Below are 20,024 nucleotides of genomic sequence, written 5' to 3'. Positions count from 1 at the left end.
ACGGGACCCCTGCCGCATTTCGCTAATCTTCAGTTCGCCAACGTGGCTTGTCATAAGCCCTGCTTTTGCAAGCTCCCATACTCCACCGGTGTTCCGGCCGACGAGGTCCTAGGGATCGCCAGAAATCTCTGGATGCTACCATCCAGAGGACAGGCGACACCAAACGGTGGTCCTGGATGCTCGATCCAGCCGGACTTCGTATCGCTGCCCTTCCCCCAGGCTTTAATGTGAGCAGGGTGGAGGTTCGAGGGATTCCCGGTTTCGCACCAGTTTGTAGTCAACCCCGCAGGGTCGCCAAGGAATAGGCGTAGACGCTGGAGGAGGTTTCATCTGGCTGAGAGCGCCAGCAACAGGAAGCGCTGGTTTCGTGATCCTGACAACTCTACCCTGTGCTGGTCTCTCGCACCTTTATTAGGGTTTCATTGTGGCTGTAAAGGAGGTGGGTAGGGAGATGATGGAGACCGAGACCTGGCGATCATCATGTGATGCATGATCTCACCCACACGCGTATGGAGAGGAGCTGTAGCTGCCTTGAGCCTAACTCACCTGGGGTAAGACCATTGTCCCCATACCGCGTGACTGAGCCAGACAGTTCATGACCCGTGACTCATAGGGGATGAGGGAGTGGGGCGCTGCAGCGACCAGCAAGGCCGTGAGGGACATTGGCTGCCCTGAACGTTTCACCAATGGTGCTGCTGGGTCAGCAGTGCATCACTACAAAATTAGATGCATTACCAATAGGTAACCATTATGTTAAAACTATGGAAATTAAAAACAACTAAAATCAGCAGAATTATCTTTAATTGGTAGGATGTTCTAACTCTGGTCACTGTGAAACTGCTGGTGGACATAATTTGTAGTAGATGATTCCAAGTTACTAGTCCTCAGGACATCAACTACACTGAGCAGGAACATGCAAACAAATTTTGCTAGTTCCTAAGAAAAATGTTTACACTGCTGTTAACACAGGCAAAGCCAAAAATACCCACCAAGTATAGATAAGCAACTAAGAAGTAGGTCAAGTGCTAAAGTGAAGTCTCTCTGGAGTGTAGGAGGCCAACGCATATGAGCTATGTGCTGTCAACTCATTTCTGATTTAGCTGAGACTATTGACTTCCAAAATGTCCTATCATTAACCATTATACCGGAAAGAGGAATTACAAGAGAAAGCCACAGTTTCCTTTTTATAGTAAGTTAAACATGACCTTTCTAATGTACTGGTTTACAAAATGCCTGAAAATCTGCCAGGTGGATAACTGTTTGATTTCCCCTGTTGCACAAAGAAAGATTAATTCCTTTGCTCAATGTTAAGTATATCCAAGTATATGCAAGAACACAATCAAACCTTTTTGTGAAAATGCATGTAATGAGTATAACATGTTTACTCCCAAAACAAAACTACATACACATGAAAAACTATTTTTTAAAAATTGTGTCTCAGTTGGACGTCTTAAACAATGGATGCACAAACAATATCAGCTTTGGTCGCTCTTGTCTGGACTTGTTCCACTGTGATTCCCGTCCCACCCTCCCAAATGTTCCTATGAGCAAATCCTACTGTTACCTATCAGAAAGCAAAATTCAGAGGCTCTTCACAAAAGTTCCCTTTAGGCATCATAATTAGCACCAGCCACTGGTGGATCTCTTCCACAAATTTGACTGAACCCTTCTTAAAACCATCAATAGATCCTGTAGCAGGATAATTAGGTCGCAATTACATAATCAAGAATACACTTTTTTGTTTTTGCTTATCCTGAACCATCAGATTCAGCAGATGCCCCCCAAGTTCTGGTGTTTGGAGAAGAGAAGGGAATGTTCTCTTTCTCCTCGTCTCCACACTGTGCATAATTTTATAAATTTCTGTCGTGTGCCATGCCCCTTGGCACAGGGTGGTAAGCTGCAGTTCTGTAGTCAAAGCTCTGCTCACAACCTGAGTTTGATCCTGATGAAAGTCGGTTTCAGGTAGCCAGCTCAAGGTTGACTCAGCCTTCCATCCTTTCAAGGTTGGTAAAATGAGTACCCAGCTTGTTGTAGGTATAATGTAAACAACTGGGGAAGGCACCCTATAAATACAGTCTGTCTAATAAACATTGCCATGTGAAGTCACCCCATGGGTCAGTAATGATCCAATGCTTGCAAAGGTGTCTATCTACCAATCTATCCCCCACAACTCAAAATACATGCCAGATTTACCCCAAATGTTTTTGCTGTGACCCAAGTGGTGTTGTGGTTTCATGTTCTGTAATAATATGTAATGAAACCACTGCACAGATTGGTTAACACTGCTTTCCTTCCCTTTATGACAGAACGGTATGTTTCAAAGAAGTACGAGAAAGCAAAATTGGTAGAAATCCACATGGTCATTTGGCCAGTCAGTCCCTTGACAGTCTGTAATTGTTCTTTTTAAAAAAGATCTGAAAACCTTGAACACACGATATATTTGTCATCAAATATGTCATCCATTGCAAGAATTTTACCGGTACTTTTGTATTTTATCTGATTAGGGGACAGGGTTGTACGTTTCTAATCCAATTAAATAAAAATAGAAAAAGCAGCCATGATTGTTCTGGGTCTGGAAAACAGTTCAGCTCTAGAATTTCTCCCATGTGATGTGGTCTTAGAGAAGTCCTTTCTCATACACCAAGTATTTACACATGACTTCTGCTGTGTGCAGATTCTTTGATAGGAAATTGGACATTTGGGTATTTTACACTGCTTCTCCCCCATGAATCCTCTTATGCTGAGTAAGATTTGATTTTTGGTAAAAGCCTTTGCCACAGTCCAAGCATTGGTATGGCCTCTCACCCGTGTGGATTCTCTGATGCGAAGTAAGGCCTGTGCTCCGACTGAAGCTCTTCCCACATTCAAAGCATTTGTACGGCTTATCCCCAGTGTGGATTCTCTGGTGCCTAATGAGGTCTGAACTCTGGCTGAAGCTCTTCCTACACTCTGAGCAGTGATAGGGTTTCTCCCTGGTGTGGATTCTCTGATGTCTAACAAGGCTTGACTGAGCGCTCAGGGTCAGGCCACAGTCGGAGCAGCTGTACGGCTTCTGCCCCGCGTGCATTCGCAAGTGTAAGTTCAGGATGGATTTACGGAAAAAGGTCTTGTTACAGTCTGAGCAAGTGTAAAGTTTCTCTCCTTTGTGGATTCTCTGATGGGAAGTGAGGCTTCCCCTATAGTTGAAGCTCTTTCCACACTCCAAGCACTTATATGGCATCTCCCCTCTGTGCAGTCTCTGGAGCTTTGTAGCATTTCTGCTCGGGTTGAAGCTCTTCCCAAACTTCATGCTTTTATTGTGTTTCTCCTCCATGTTGATCCTCCACCAAACATCGTGGGACATGTTCCTTCTCCTTTCTGATTGGGTTTCTTGTTTGACAGGGGCTTCAAGATACTCTACTTCCCGAGAAACAACACAGGCATTCCTCTCGGTCTTGGCTTGGTGTTCCACCTGCCATTTTGATCCACCTGGAATGTGAACGGTCTCTTTTGATGCTTGACACAGGGCTCCTTCAGACAAATTGTTGCATTTTTCTCCCTTGTTCTCATTCAGTTGCTCATCACCTTCAGAAACAGAGAGAATTAAATGCTACCCAATGGTGAGTAGGGAGAAAAAAAAACCTATTATCTTTCCACACCACTAACACTAAGCTCTATCAAGTTTGAACCCCCATTTCTGCCACAGCAACTTGGAAACCTGTAAATATTCTTCAAATTATGCCTTGTTATTTTTTTTTAACTAAATTTTTAAAAACTAAATTATTATCTCGGTGAAGAGAAGGTTAAGAGGTGACATCATAGCCCTGTTTAAATATCTGAATGTTGGTGAGCAAGCTTGTTTTCTGCTGCTCCAGAGACTAGGACCAGGAATAATGGGTTCAAGGTGAAGAAAAAGAGATTCCACCCAAACATCAGGAAAAACTTCCTGACAGTAAGGGCTGTTTGACAGTGGAATGCACTACCTCAGAGGTTTTTAAGGAGAAGCTGGATGGCCATCTGTTAGGAGTGCTTTGCTTATGTGTTCCTGCATTGCAGGGGGTTGGACTTGATGGCTCTTGGGGTCTCTTCCAACTCTATGATTCTATTTCTGAGATTTATGAGCTACTCTGTACAAGTTCCAAATAAAGAAAATAAAACACCAATAATAAAGAAATAAAAAGAATATAAATAAATAGTAGTAGAAAAAGAACAGGCCAGAGCAGGGGTAGGGAACCTGCGGCTCTCCAGATGTTCAGGAACTACAATTCCCTGATGGGAATTGTAGTTCCTGAACATCTGGAGAGCCGCAGGTTCCCTACCCCTGGGCCAGAGCAAACCAAAAAGAGCAAACTTAACTATTAGTGGCCAGATGAAAGGTTTTCACTCCCTTTCAGCCAGTGTGGTATAGTGATTAAGAGCAGCAGACTCTAATCTGGAGAACTGGGTTTGATTTCTCACTCCTATACATGTGAAGGAGATTCTAATCTGGTGAACCAGCTTTGTTTCCCCATCTCTATACATGTAGAAGCCCGCTGGGTGACCATGGGCTAGCCACAGTTCTTCAGAACTCTCTCTGGGCCTCACCTATCTGTTGTGGGGAGAGGGAGTTTGTAAGCTACTTTGAGATTCTTGACCAGAGAGAAAAGCAGGATATAAATCCAAATGCTTCTTCTTCTTCCAAAACCACTACAGTGATGGAGCCAGGTGGATTTCTTAAAGGGAAGCTTCATTTTATTTATTTATTGGATTTTTAACCCACTCTCCCCTGTTACGACAGGCTCAGAGCAGCTGACATCAGCAACATTAGTTCCAATAAAATAAAGATAAGAGCAGCAATTCAGGAGTAGCTCCTAAAACAATATCCCATGAAAGAATAAATTAAAATTACAGTACCCTTCTAGTATACCCACATTAAACAGAACCCACAAACAATAAAACCAGAGCAAAAGGGGTGGGAGAGAGGCCAGCCAAGATGGATAAAACTATTGCTGCCTTCAACCATAGGCCTTGTGGAATGGCTCCATCTTAACAGGCCCTGGGGAACTGAGATAAATTCCACAGGGCCTTGGTCTTGCTGGAGCATTCCTCAGCATCCCACCAGGCCAGGCCTGACTCTGGTTGAGGGCAGGGATTACCTGCAAGTTGTTATTTGCAAAGTGCAATGCTCTTTGGGGGGCATACTGGGAGAGGCAGTTTCCTTATTCCTACACATGGGTTTATTTTGAGTGCTTCTAAATCACTTCTCTCCCCTCTCATCGTGGACTCAAAGTGTCTAAACTGTCCAGAACACCCCACCCCCCAATCCTGACAAAAGAAAACCTAGGAAAAAGAAAGCTGTCACATTTCACAGATATTGCTTGCTACCACCAGGCTAATTCACAAAGCATGTAAGGTGGCACAAAACCATCTCTGCCTTCAATCAATCGTTCTCCAAGTGGTGAGAACCACAAAGGATTGCGAAGAGCTCCAAGCGGACCTTGATAAATTAGATGAGTGGGCTCAGAAATGGCAAATGCAGTTCAATGTAGCAAAATGTAAAGTGATGCACATAGGGGCAAAAAATCCAAACTTCACATACACGCTACAGGGGTCAGTGCTACCAGTCACAGACCAGGAAAGGGATTTTGGGCTGCCTTAGCGATAGTTCCGTGGGAATGTCAACTCAATGCATGGCAGCTGTGAAAAAGGCAAACTCTATGCTGGGGATCATTAGAAAAGGAATTGATAATAAAACTGCAAAGATTGTCATGCCCTTATATAAAGCAGTGGTGCGACTCAAGACTTTGGAGTACTGTGTCCAGTTCTGGTCACGATCTCAAAAAGGATATTGAGGAGATAGAAAAAGTGCAGAGAAGGGCAACAAGGATGATTGAGGGACTGGAGCACCTTCCCTATGAGGAGAGGCTGCAGCGTTTGGGACTCTTTAGTTTGGAGAGGAGGTGGCTGAGGGGGGATATGATTGAAGTCTATAAAATTATGCATGGGGTAGAAAATGTTGACAGAGAGACATTTTCTCTTCACAATACTAGAACCAGGGGCATACATTGAAAATGCTGGGAAGAATTAGAACTAATAAAAGGAAACACTTCTTCACGCAACGTGTGATTGGTGTTTGGAATATGCTGCCACAGGAGGTGGTGTGATGGCCACTAACCTGGATAGCTTTAAAAGGGGCTTGGACAGATTTATGGAGGAGAAGTCGATTTATGGCTACCAATCTTAATCCTCCTTGATCTGAGATTGCAAATGCCTCAACAGACCAGGTGATCGGGAGCAACAGCCGCAGAAGGCCATTGCGTTCACATCCTACATGTGAGCTCCCAAAGGCACCTGGTGGGCCACTGCGAGTAGCAGAGAGCTGGACTAGATGGATTCTGGCCTGATCCAGCTGGTTGCTCTATGTTCTTATGTTCAAGTAGGCAGGCACTCACAAGATAACAGTGTCAAGCTCCACACTCACACCAATACTTCTGTCTCTCTCTCCTCCCCTAGAACCCAGAACAAATGGATCTTTCCTTTCTTTCAACCAAGAGAGGACATCATCTTTTGAGGATCAAAGATCCTGCTACAGGAAGAAGAACAAAAATCAGAGATTCCTAGTGTTTCCAACCACAGATAATAACTGGATTTCTGTTGCTGGTAGCTTCAATAATTTCTAAGCATCCTAAAGAGATTTCATATGCTTTACTGTTACGTGTCTTACCAGCTTCAACTCCTGTTTGGACTGTGGTTTCAAAGACGATATTGTAAATGTCCCCACAAAAAGCAGGAACATTTTCCTGCTCACGACACTGGGAAACATTCTTTTCTACTTTCCACATTGACATTCCACCTGATTCTACTGATCTGTAATCTTTTGGCGCATATTCCTCTCCATCCTCAGTGGTCATCCAACCTCTGGCTTCTGGAGAAATAAGAAAAACTCTGGATTGGAGAGCACACCTTTCCCCTTATAAACATGCAATGAAAAGGGCTAAATACTTTATTTTAAAAAAATGAGACTCAGTACATTGAGGCAGTGCATTATTATACTACATGACCTAGCTGTTATAGCTTTTTTTAATTTAAAAAAATCTGAAAAGCCCAAGCAACAAGTTTGGACAGGGGTTGAGGAGCAATGGCATCTATGGGCATGAGGAAAGAAAAATGGCGGCAGAATAAGTGTGCATCTTCCCATTCCCACAGGTGGGTCTCTCAGGGTGCCTTTGATTGTAATTTTTCCAAAAAAGGCTGTACCAAACAGAGTTTAGGAAATAACAAGCAAAATCTGGGGAAAACACATGGAATTGGGCAGAGATGACTCTCATGTATGGTTGCTCTGCAAAAAAAAGAGCTGCTATAAGGAACACAAGAGAAACATCCATGTGGAAACAGCCCAAGATAGACTACAGATTTATGCATTTATTTTCTACATCCCAACACTTTTTCTTAGAAGACCACAGTTGTTGGATACTGCAAGGACAGACAATCCCCAAAGAGAAGGCATCATAGCCTAGATCTTTCCAGGAAGGAGAGACACAGATGCATTCTTCCCTCCTTACCCAGTGGGCAGGCCTCTCCATCCTCTTCTTCCTTGACAATCATCGATGGCTGCCTCCGCTCGTTCTCAGATAGATCCTGGCCTGCCTCTACACCAGGAGGGTTTCCTCCAAGGGCACCTGCAACAGCAGAGAGGGATGTGGTCACTTACACCCATGAACACCCATGAAACTGCCTGATACAGGGACAGATCTTTAGTCCACCAAAATCAGTCTTGTCTACTTTGACTGGCAATGGCTCCCCAGGGCCTTAGGTTGGTCTTTTCAACAGAAGATACCCCAAGAACTTCCCTTTGGCTGAGTTAAACCCTAGGTCAGGTGTGTTGAACTCATTTGTAATGAGGCTGATATAACATAATTGTGACTTGGTCAGGCTAGGCCCCGTCGGTGGTGGTGGTGGTGGTGGTGGTGGTGGTGGTGGTGGTGGTGGTGGGTGGGGGCTGCCTTGGCTGGCAAGCTCCCAGCAGACTCCTCAGCCCACACTGGCACTGGGGATTGGTACCTCAGCTTGAAAGGGTTTATCAGGCCTGCAAGCCAGTTGAGACAACCCTCCCCTTTGAGAACAAGGATTGCCTGAGCTGGCTCATGGGGATGACAAGCCCTCTCAAAAGACCAAATCTGGTCCCCAGGGCCCCAAGTTTGTAACCCCTACCCTAGGCCTTCCTCATCTTTCAACTGGAGACCCTAGGGATTGAACCGGGGACCTTTTGCACAATTGGGGCATGGACTGCCACGAGCCATGACACCTTTCAATGAACCTGCCTTCTGCAGAATTAAACTACCTCCCTCACCCTTCCTTGTTCTTTTGTTTCCTTCCCTTCCCACTGTCCATTTTTCCTCTAGGCTAAAGTACAAGTGAACAAGTTTGGGGGATTGCTTATTTGATCACCCGTTCTTAATTTGGATTTTATGAAACACGCATTGCTGAAAATGTATACGCTATTGGTTTTTTATTAAATTTTTATCATGTTGTATGATGCCCTGAGTCGATACGGCGAAGGGCATGTCATAAATCGAACGAAATAAATAAACAAACTGGAAATGACGGGAATTGAACCAGGAACCTTATCCATACCAAGCAGATGTTCTGCCATTGAGCCACGATCCCTTCTCTGCATGAACCTGCCTTTAGGCGCATTTAGGCCCTGGCACTACTTCATCCTTTCACCAGGAGATGCTGGAGATTGAAACTGGGACCTTCTGCATGCCACGCAGAAGCTCTACTATTGAGCCATGGATCCTTTCCCAAATGAACTACTGCCTTTCACTGTTCCTACTTTATCTTTTCCACAGGAAAAGATGGGGATCAAACCTGGGACCTTGTGCATGCCAAGCAGATACTTTACCACTGAGCCACAAGCGCTGCTCTTCTCTTCCTCTTACAGGGGAGAAGGTTAGAGAAGCACTGCCCTTTTGGAGGTCTTGGGGAACATCGTGTTACAGGGATGACAATGGTATATAATTGCCCTCTTTCCCGCCACCATCTTTACATGGTCAGAGATCTCAGTCCCTTCACGGTAACTGAGCCTTGTGAGTCTTGAGGGGGGGGGGGGCATGGTGAGGAGGATGCCAGCACTCAGAAAGTGCTCATAGAATCATAGAGTTGGAACAGACCCTAAGGGCCATCCAGACCAACCCCCCACCCCCCCCCTGCAGGAACACACAGTCAAAGCACTCCTGACAGATGGCCATCCAGCCTTTGTTTAAAAACCTCAAAAGAAGAAGACTCCATCACACTCTGAGGGAGCATTCCACTGTCAAACAGCCCTTACCATCAGAAAGCTCTTCCTAACGTTTAGGTGGAATTTCTATTCCTGTAGTATGAATCCATTACTCCTTGTCCTAGTCTCTGGAGCAGCAGAAAACAAGCTTGCTCCCTCTTCAACGTGACATCCCTTCAAATATTTACACATGGGTATCATGCCATCCCTTAACTCTCCTGCAGACTAAACATACCCAGCTTCCTAAGTGTCTCCTCACAGGCGATGGATTCCAGACTTTTTACCATTTTGGTCGCCCTCCTCTGGACTTGTTCCAGCTTGTCAATATCCTTTTCAAACTGTGGTGTCCAAGTGAGGGTGACAAACGCAGACTACAGTAGTACTATTACTTCCCTTGAGCTAGACACTATACTCAGTGGTGGGATTCAAAAAAGTTAACAACCGGTTCCGGTGGTGAGATTCAAATAATTTAACAACTGATTGTTTACAAGCACCATTTTAACAACCGGAAATTTTGGCCGGTGGTGCGAACTCCGTTGAATCCCACCACTGACTATACTCCCATTGAGGTATCTAGAATCGCGATTATTTCTTAGCTGCCACACCACACTGCCAACACATGTTCAGCTTGTGGTTAAGATTCCCAGATCCCTTTTACATGTACTGCTGTCAAGCCAGGTGTCGCCTATATTATATCTGTGTATTTCATTTTTTTCTGCCTAGGTTCAGTACCTTACATTTCTCCCTGTTGAAATCCATTTTGTTATACTCTATCCCACCGAAAGATCTCAGGAGATTTTTTAATTTTTCCTGAACCATCTATGTTCTAGAGTGCTCCACTTGGGTCCCAGTGCTTACCTAGTTTGTCCCCAAGGAACTGGGACCCAAGAGGAGCATTCTAGAACATAGATGGTCCAGGCAATGGCAGATCAATTCACACATCTCCTGAGATCTTTCAGTGGGAAAGAATATAGTTTTGGCCCAGCTCTCTAATCTATCCAGGTCATTTTGAATTTATACCCTGTCCTCTGGAGTATTAGCTCACCAAAGGAAGAGATGGCCAATACCCCCTTTTCTTGCATGGTTCCAGATGGCAGCAGCACAGGAAAAGGCAATAGGTATACATTACTTAGGCAACCAAAAGATCTTGCCTGATCCACCCCCAGCACCCATTCAAGCCACAAGTTGCCAAGAACAGTGCAATAAAAACACTCCCACCTGCTTTTCCTGTCTCACTGGCTGCAGCCGTCTCACCAGGAACTCCTCGGCTAGGGCCACTGCCTGGGAGCATGTGTCCGGGCCACATTCCCTGACCCACCTCTGGATCTCTGGTGGGAGGACAGTCAGGAACCGCTCCAGGATCAAGAGTTCCAGGATCTGCTCCTTGGAGGGCTGCTCAACCTTCAGCCACCGACAGCAAAGCTCCTGGAGCTGGCTGTACGTCCCCCGTGGCCCCTCAGCCTCCCGGTAGCAGAAACACCTAGCTATCGACGCAGCTTCTCTGAAGATGGCATCCCCTTGCAAGACAGCTGCCTTCACCTTTCCATAGTTCTCTCTGTCTCGGGCCTCCAGGCTGAAAAAGGCCAGTTCAACTTCTCCACTGAGGGCTGGCCGGAGTCGGGTCACCCACTCTTCCTGGGGCCACTGACAGGCTTCCGCCACTTGCTCAAAGGAGGCCAGGAAGGCCTTGGCGTCATCCCATGGGGTGGACTTCTCTGGCAGTTGTGGGACTGCCCAGCTGGAGTGAGGCGACTCTCCAGTTCCAAGGAATTCCTGCCATCGGGCTTCCCATCGCTCAGCCAAACCCTCCTCTGCCCTCCCTATCTGGTGCAGATGCTCTGCAGAGGCATCCTCCACCGCATTCCACACCACATTGCTTCAGGGGGATGTCTGCCTCCTTCCAAAGCTGTGCCGAGTCCTCAACGTATCAGGAGATTACAAATTCCCTTTCCAGTTACTTTTAAGGCCTCCTGTTGCGTCGGACCCGTTTTGTCTTTCATGCAGATGATCTCACAAAGATGACATCACACAACAGAAAACTCCGGAACACTGGACAGTCATCTAAACAGGAGAATAGACACAAGCCACATACTTTAATCTGTTTAATGTTACTCTTCTGCAAATGTGAGTGTCAAGTGCAATCAAGTTGCATAAGGTTTCCAAGACAAGAGACACACAGAAATGGTTTAGCCATTGCCTGCCCCTCTGCATCATGGCCCTGGTATTCCTTAGAGGTCTCCTGTCCAAATACTAGGGTTGACTGCCTTGGCCTCTGGGTTCTGACAAGAGGTCAAGTCACACATGTTTAGGCCAGAATACATCAGCCAGTCTCTACAGCTCCATAAAGTTCTTCTTAAAAGAAACATTTACTATAGTTAGGTGTCCAGAGCTGGTAGCTGTTTGGAGATGTCCCCACCTTTCTGTTTCCCCTTTTTGGACTGTGTATCCCAGAGCAAGCGTGGTGTAGTGGTTAAGGTATTGGACTAAGATCTGGAAAACGCAGGTTCAAATCCTCACTCATGCAGTGGAAGCTTGCTGGGTGACCTTGAGACAATCATACACTCTCAGCCCTGACCCTGGCAAGTATTTGGATGGGAGAACTCCAAGGAATACCAGGGTCCTAACAAGAAACCAGGAACTGGCAAACCACCTCCGAATGCCTCTTGCCTTTAAAACCTTACAGGGTTGCCAAATAAATAAATTAATTAAAATCCCAGAACTGTTGGTTTGCAGTGGTTAGAGCATCAGACTGTGGTCTGGGAGAACCAGGTTCGAATCCCCACCCAGCCATGGAAGTTTGCTGGGTGATCTTGAGCCACTTTAAAAGAAACTTTTAAAGCCAGAAAAATCAGAGGATTGTCTGTTTTCTCTCTAGGCACAGCATCTGTTGTACCACCTCCCCTAATCCCCAAACTAGTGGACACCCTTTAGGCATTGTCTTCTTAACTGAGTTACAAAAGATACACTGCTCCTGCACCTGGAAGTTCCATTCTTAGCTCCCATGACAGTTATCTGTTTAGAGTGCTCCATGTGAGATACATTTCAGCCCCGGCAGTGCAAAAAGATGAAAAACTAACTCTGAATTTTTGGAGGTAGATTGCAAATCTCCCAAGCCGCTTGATTCAGTGACCACAATGTTGTATCTTAGAACGGAGAGAAAGAATACTTTCCCCGATGCGGAACGCATTGAGTGGGAGGGGACCTCACGGGAGAAGCAAGGAGTAAGGAATGAGGGAAGAAGCTGGGGGGGTCCTCCCCTCCCGCGCCCACGTGCTGTGGTTCCTGCTATGTACCCCGAATATACCCCCCCACAACTCACATGCACACCAGCACTCTTCCTTCGCCTCGCAAAAATTGCACAAAATAAACCTTCTCCTCCAAACAGGAAAACCAGCCTCAACAGTTTCAATACGCACCCCCCACCCTTCGTTCTGACTGGTCTGTCTAGGAGACACGTCTCTCTTTCGTTTTAACCCTTTAAATGGTTAAGAATTAGCTTTAAAGTGGGAGGGGGTGTGCTGATGAAGTACTCCAAGAATTCTACCCGAGTCTTGAGATGTTCCAACCGATGCAAGTTTAGCAAAACTAAGGCCCCTTCTGCACATGCAGGGTAATGCACTTTCAATCCACTTTCAATGCACTTTGCAGCTGGATTTTACTGTGCGGAATAGCAAAGCCCACTTGCAAACAATTGTGAAAGTGGGTTGACAGTGCAGTATTCTGCGTGTGCGGAAGGGACCTAAGAATGAACTCTCAAAAACGAATATGTCACCACCGAATATGCTATTACAGGGGTCAGCAACCTTTACCATCCAAAGAGTCATTTGGACCCGTTTTCCCCAGCCCCGAAGATCTACCGAGCCGAAAGCCTCCAGTTTGGCCCCTCCACTCACCTTTCCTGGAGGGACAACGCCCATGCTATGCTCGGACCTCCAGGTCATGTGGAGCCACAGTATAGCAAGGAAAGATTCTGCGATAAGGGTTCGCCACAGGTTGCAGACCCCTGTGCTATTATCAGTATCAGTATATATGGGCTTTGTTGTCATGAATGGGGGGATTCGTTGAAGACGGGGTATTTCAGAGTATGTAGATTGTTAGCTGCAGAAAAGCAAAAGCTCCACCTGGGGTTGCCAACCTCCAGGTGAAACCTGGAGATCTCACGGAATTAAAACTGATCGGCTGACTATATAGATCAGTTTGTCTGGATGAAACAACTGCTGTGCAGGAAGAACTTTGTGGTATTATATCTCACCGAGGTTTCTGCTCTTCCCTAACCCTCAGGCTCTGCCCGCAGCCCTCCAGGAAGTTCCCAACCAGCAGATGGCAACCTTAGAGAAAGCAGATTATGATCCCCCCCCCCTCATTTTTTTATTTTTTTGAGAAAGAGCATTATCATGGCATAGGTGTTAGGACAGAGATGTATTTTAGACTGCCCTCCAACATACGGCCAAGGAACTAGACTAGATTTAGATGAAGATAGAGAATGCTTTTATACCTGTAGATGTGCTGATGAACCCACAGGCCCTTCCAAGACATGCAAAATAATCCATTTTCAAACCACTTTTCACAGCTGTTTGCAGGATTTTGCCATTCCGCTGCGAGGCTTCAAAGAGCACTGAAAGTTTGAAAGTGCATTATTCTTGCATGTGCTGAATGAGCCAGAGAGATCTCAAAACAGAGTTCTTAAAAATATTTTCTGTTCCTCTTCTGTTTATGACATTTGAATCTCTGGCCGTTCTCTCTTAAACGAATCTTAACAGCCTGCAATCATTTAATTTTAATTTGTTCCTTAGGAAGCATGCTCAGGACTCAGCTCTCTGTGTTACCGAAGCAGGTGCCATGAGAGTGATATGATATGAGATATATTAAGTGGTTAGTGGCGCCTTTAAGCATTCATCCAAGCTGCCAGTTACAACTCTGTATGATTCACCACTCAGTGGAGTAAGTTAGTGGAATGCCTGGACCTGCATCCAGATCAGAGCAAGCAGTGTGTGGGATGGTTGCCCTCAGCAGGTCGTCCCTCCTCAGGGGTCAAATCTGACTCCTAGGCTGCTTGTTTGACACCCCTGATCTGGAAATGTGACTGCTAAGTTTCTGAAGGGATAACTTAGCAGTTCAAAATGTGACTGCTAAGTTTCTGAAGGGTTAAGCTGGTAGGAACATATTGCACTCACTTTGTTAAATCTACTTTGGTTGCTAGCTCCTCTCTATCCTCAAAAAAAGAGAAGTTATGATAAAGTTCCAGACCCCATGATTTCAGAAACCACCTCCTCCCATGTCAACTCCTCCCACATCAAGAAGTGCTTACACTGTTTTAAGGACAGAGGGTGGGAAACGAAGGGAGAACTTCTATATGGTCTATCTACAGATATCATTGAACATTAAGATAGGAGTATTTTCCAAAACAAATACCTACACAGTTGCATGCATTTTCTTTAAAGTCTCAGTGATGGAGCAACAAAAGAAACTCTCCAGACATTCTTTTCTCTCCCACCTCAAAATATCTCAAAGCTCTTTCTCTGGGAGGGAAGATGGCATGGTACAGCTCAATCTTACCAAATCTTGGAAGCTAAGCAGGGTTGGAACTTGGAAGGGAAATTCCAAAGGAAGACATAGAAGAGACAGAAATGGCACAACAACTCTGCTTCTCAGTTACTCTGAAAGCTCTTTGCTAGGGTTGCAAGGAGTCGAGGACTGTGAGTTGACATGACAGCATTATATACACACACACAAGTTTATCCACTAGTGGATATGTTCAGTTCATAGTATGAACTTTTGTCCCAATCAGAACATTTTTTGTGACTTTTGTGTTGTGAGAATACCTCCAGCTCCAAAAAGGTAGATGCCATCATTATTACAGGGAGAATGCTGTGGAATATGTTTGTGAGTTAGTGACACCTCATAAGCACTATTTTTTTCTCTCCAGAGTAATGAAACATACCACATGATGGTATACAGTTACTCAAATCTTGTCAGGTTGTCACTGAAAACTGTGTGAATTGTTGTCAGCTATTAGAATACAGTGGAACCTCGGTTTTCATAGGTTTCGGTTTTCATCGATCTTTTCAGTGAAAATTTTGTCTCGGTTTTCATTGATTTGCCTCGGTTTTCATCGATTTGCAGTAAAGTGCAGGGGTTTGTGGAGAAAAATCACCCGGACAAAGCTGTTGCAGGCCGTGTCTGGAACTTGTTTAATGACAATGTCTTGTCCTTGCTTCAGACAAATCTAAAAGAGGCCAGAACATACCCTTTGGACAGCTTTCTGGTGTGACATTGGTCCACTGGCTCTGAAGCTGGTCCTAGTGTTATTGTTAGTTACTGTTTTCAGCATTAAACACTATGTTTATTCACCCCCAAAAATTGTTTTTAGTATATTTTTTGGAGTGCCTAGAATGGATTAATTGGATTTACACTGATTCCTATGGAAAAATTTGCCTCGGTTTCATCGCCCTAGTTTTTATTGATTCTTTTCAGATGGATTACCAACGAAAACTGAGGTTCCACTGTACATTTACCCATTGTGAATTAACTATGCTTTAAAGCACTTTTTGACTTTGTATTTATCCTCGTCTTTCTATGATTATTTGGGGGGGGGGGGCGTGTTAGTTATGTATTCTTTATTTATTTACAAAATGTATATCCTGCCTTTTTTGCCTCTACAATGACCACCAAGTTTTCTCCACATAAACAATTTCATATGGATTTAGATATTCAGTCTAATGGAAGCTCTTTCCACACTTCAAGCATTTGCAGAATTGATTTTATTTATGAAAATTCTGAAGGAAGGCCAGATCAGGGATCCCCAAACATTTTGAGCTAGTGGACACCTGTGGAAATCTGACACAAGGTGCTGGGCGCAGCCACAAAATGACCGATGCACAAGGAAGAGCTGATCAGAAAATGTCTGGGAGTGAGGCAATGCAGAACTCTGTAGGTCTTCACCATTTGTGGCAGAAGCTCTGTTTTAACAGGATGCTTTTAAAAATGAACATATTGTTCAAAAATATTTTCTTATGTGAAGAAGAAGAAGGAGTAGTAGTTTGGATTTATACCCCCACCTTTCTCTCCTGTAAGGAGACTTGAGGTGGCTTACAAGCTCCTTTCCCTTCCTCTCCCCATAATAGACACCTTGTGAGGTAGGTGGGGCTGAGGGAGTTCTGAGAGAGTTGTGACTAGCCCAAGGTCACCCAGCAGGAATGTAGGAGTGCAGAAACACATCTGGTTCACCACCACTCAGGGGAATCAAACCCAGTTCTCCAGATTAGAATCTACCTGCTCTTAACCACTACACCATGCTACACACAAATGTACATATTTATCTAAGGAATACTCATTTGTCAGTATCTGGCAGATCTCCAGTGGCCAATAAGAAGCTCTGCTAGCTTCAAGTAACCCCCAACTTTCTAAAAAATACCTGGCTGACAAGCAAAAGTGTCAATGAGTGCCCTGGTGCCCATGGACACCACACTGGGGACTCCTGGCCTAGATAAAAAAAAACCCTCTCTCCATCATTACAACTATTAATTGAAACCATGCCACCAAAATCACAAATGAGTCATTAGACAGGGTGTTCCACTGAGAAAATGTAATCACTGAAAATAACATCAGCTGTAAATCACAATTGTTTATGCCACAATAAATTAACTGTTATGTTGCCCAAAGATCATTTACGGTTTTTGCTCCTTTAGCATCTTGGATATTTTGTGATAAATGTCTAGGAAAGTTCATGGGTGAATTCTCCCTTTCCCCACATACCAATTTCTTGATATGAAATAATTTTAATTGCTGCAATTCAAGCTCTTTCTGCATTCCAAGCATTTACATTGTTTCTTCCATTGTCATTCTCACAAGACCTGACTGATCACATAAATTCTTGCTACAGCCTGTGCATTTATACTTGTTCTTCTCTGTATGTATCTTTTCATCCAAACTGAGGTGAGTGCTCTGACCAAAGTTCTTTCCACATTCTGTGCATTTATATGGCTTTCCCCCTCTGTGTGTTACTTTATGTTTTAAAAGACTTGATAGAGCAAAGAAGCTCTTGCTACAGTCTGAGCATGTGTAGGGTCTCTCCCCTGTGTGAAGTCTTTGATGTCCACGAAGGCTTCCTCTATGACTGAACCTCTTTCCACATTCTGAGCATTTAAATGGTTTTTCCCCAGTATGAACTCTTTGATGCTGAATAAGACTTGCTTTATCATAGGGGACCTCTTTTGACACAGTAGGGAGCTAGGGCTATAAGGCTTCCCCCAGTGGGATTCTCGTGATGCCTGGACAAAGCTTGGTACTTTGTTGTTCTTTCCACATTCTGAGCAGTTAAACGGCTTCTCACCTGTGTGGATTCTCTGATGTTGAAGAAGGCTTGATTTATCACACAAGTTCTTCCCACAGTCTGGGCAGCTATATGCTTTATCTCCTGTATGCATTCTTTGATGTCTAGTAAAGTTTGCCCTCTGATTGAAGCTTTTTCCACATTCCAAGCACTTATATGGTTTTTCCCCAGTGTGGATACGCTGATGTTGAATAAGGCTTGATTTATCACTGAAACTCTTGCTACAGTATGAACAGCTATGCACTTTTTCCCCTGTGTGCATTCTTCGATGTCTAGTTAACTTTGAGCTCTGAATAAAGCTCTTTCCACACTCCAAGCACTTATATGGTTTTTCCCCTGTGTGGACTGCTGATGTTGAATAAGGCTTCTGACTTATCACACAAACTCTTCCCACACTCCAAGCATTCAAAAGGTTTGTCCCCTGTGTGGAGTCGCTGATGGGACCTAAGTGTTGCACTGCGATTGAAGCTCTTCCCACATTCCATGCACTGATATGGTTTTTCTCCTGTGTCAAGCATTTCACATTCTGTAAGGTCCGTGTGGATTCTCCACTGAGCACTAAGGCAGAGTTCTGTCTGTTCTGTTTGCTGGACTGGGATTTCATTGAAGTCTCCAACCAGACAAGGATTGGATTTCTCTGTCCTCTTCTCCACGTGGTTCTGTTCCTCGCTTACTGATCCGCCTTGATCCCAGAAGTTCTCTTTCAGCTCCTCACATTTGGCTTGTTCGGATGGTACTTCATATGGAACACTCTCATTTTCACTCTCCCTCCTACAACCTGCAGGAATAAAGACAGAAATTTGGGAAATGCCCATTAGAGAAACAAAACTTCAAATCCATCCCTTCTGTACATCATGTGTACGTATCCCTGTTTTCTTCTCTTTGGCCAGGTCCTGCTACAGAGTGATTCTCTCTGTCCCTTATCTTTCCTGTAACATTTTCATGTCAAATGTTACTAGTCCTTGTGTTGTGGAAAGAGGTGTGTTTACTAAACTGAGGTTACTGGTGATTCCTGTTACTGCTGAGTAAAAAGGGCACTGAGGTCTGATCTACTCATCTGGGTTGAAGTTTCTAGTTTAAATAAGAGAGGTAGGACACTAGAAATCCATTTCATGATTTTTTTTTTTGCCTAATGCTTGTTTTGCAGAGAAATGCTAAGCAGAGTTATCCTTTTTAATTTCCTTGATTTCAACAGGCTTAGAAGAATGAGATCCTGTTGTAAGGGCAAACACACCAGAAGTTTACACTGCAGCGACTGGAACCCTAAAAGAGCCAGTGGTAGGGATTCCAGTTGTTTATTTCACATTAAGGAGTCAAACTTGCACAACAGTTTCTCTCAAAGTTTAGACATCATTAGTATAAAGGGGTTCTTTGCCACTGGAACGAACATTCAGAGGACCTCAGGGCCAAAGAAGGCAGTCTGAGCAGGGACTGAAGAATCAGTACACCCTTGCTGAGGGATCCCCACAATTCTCAAATATCAAAGGGATCCAGCACACACCTGCTGACCTTTACCCTTTCTCCATATCAAAATAAACCAGGAGAGGGGGTTGAATTTGGGAGCTGCAAGTCTTTTGGAAGGAACAAAAAACCCAGTTATGTCTCACAGTTCTCCCTAAAAAAGCACACTCACATTCCTGCATGATTTCAGTCTTTCTTGGAAAGATACACAATTATGTCTTGTAGAGATCACACCAGAACATGGATGTCTTTGCAGACGTACAGTGAAAGAGAGATTGCTATTGTAAATCTTGTGGCAGCAATATCTTGAACCACCAAGTATCTGTCTGGTATCAGGTATGAGTTGAATCATGAGTGAATATCTTTCCACAACAGAGTTTTATATGGCTCCTCCTCAGGATGAGTTCTCCAATTTTAAGCTTTAAGCCACAACAGCTGGAACACTATTAATGCTTTCCTGGGAGCAAGCTGCACTGAATGAAATAGAACTTGCCTCTATGTTGACTTGCATAGGATTGCTCCCAAGGAAAAGTTTTTGCCACACACCAGCCAGTGTGTGTGTGTGTGTGTGTGTGTGTGTGTGTGTGTGTGTGTTTTCTTATACTGAGTTCTACTTAATTTTTCATTTTGTTTCTTACCTGTGTTAGCTCCTGTCTGGACTATGGTGTCATTAGGAACCCTACAATCTCCCCCACAAGGAAGGAATTCGTCCATCTCCTCCATTGGCTGGGTCTCCTGCTGATGCTCTGCCCTCTCCTGACTCTGTTGAGGTACTTTCCCAAGTTTTTTAAATAATAGAGAAACATTCTCTTCTTTCCAAGTTGATATCCTGTGGGGTGCCACTGATTCTGAATTTCTGGGCACATATTTCTTCCCATCACTGATGGCCAACCACCCTTGGGTTGCTGGAGAAATAATGAGAGAATCCTGGAAAATTTATTACTTGGACCAGAGGAAAATGGAAATGGACAAACAAGGTATAGAAACAATTAT

General features: G+C 44.4%; 2 protein-coding genes across 2 annotated transcripts; both read right to left on the bottom strand.

Annotated features, from left to right (window-relative positions):
- Positions 1-1,346: 1,346 nt before the first annotated feature.
- On the bottom strand, positions 1,347-11,112 carry LOC125429836 (zinc finger and SCAN domain-containing protein 30-like). Its single transcript, XM_048491353.1, has 6 exons — positions 11,096-11,112; positions 10,457-10,976; positions 10,097-10,136; positions 7,521-7,637; positions 6,683-6,883; positions 1,347-3,564 (listed from the first exon to the last, which is right to left on the bottom strand). Exons 1-6 carry the CDS (start codon positions 11,110-11,112, stop codon positions 2,708-2,710), a joined length of 1,752 nt encoding a protein of 583 aa, XP_048347310.1. The 3' UTR covers positions 1,347-2,707.
- A 5,944-nt stretch (positions 11,113-17,056) lies between these two features.
- Positions 17,057-19,787, bottom strand: LOC125429835 (zinc finger protein 501-like). The gene is made up of 4 exons (XM_048491352.1): positions 19,670-19,787; positions 17,950-18,348; positions 17,527-17,918; positions 17,057-17,446 (listed from the first exon to the last, which is right to left on the bottom strand). The coding sequence occupies exons 1-4, from the start codon at positions 19,752-19,754 to the stop codon at positions 17,057-17,059; spliced, it is 1,266 nt and encodes a 421-aa protein (XP_048347309.1). The 5' UTR covers positions 19,755-19,787.
- Positions 19,788-20,024: the final 237 nt, after the last annotated feature.

This window comes from Sphaerodactylus townsendi, linkage group LG03 (assembly GCF_021028975.2).
Source record: "Sphaerodactylus townsendi isolate TG3544 linkage group LG03, MPM_Stown_v2.3, whole genome shotgun sequence".
In the NCBI taxonomy this organism is placed as follows: domain Eukaryota; kingdom Metazoa; phylum Chordata; class Lepidosauria; order Squamata; family Sphaerodactylidae; genus Sphaerodactylus; species Sphaerodactylus townsendi.
This window is presented reverse-complemented; position numbering and strand designations above follow the sequence as displayed.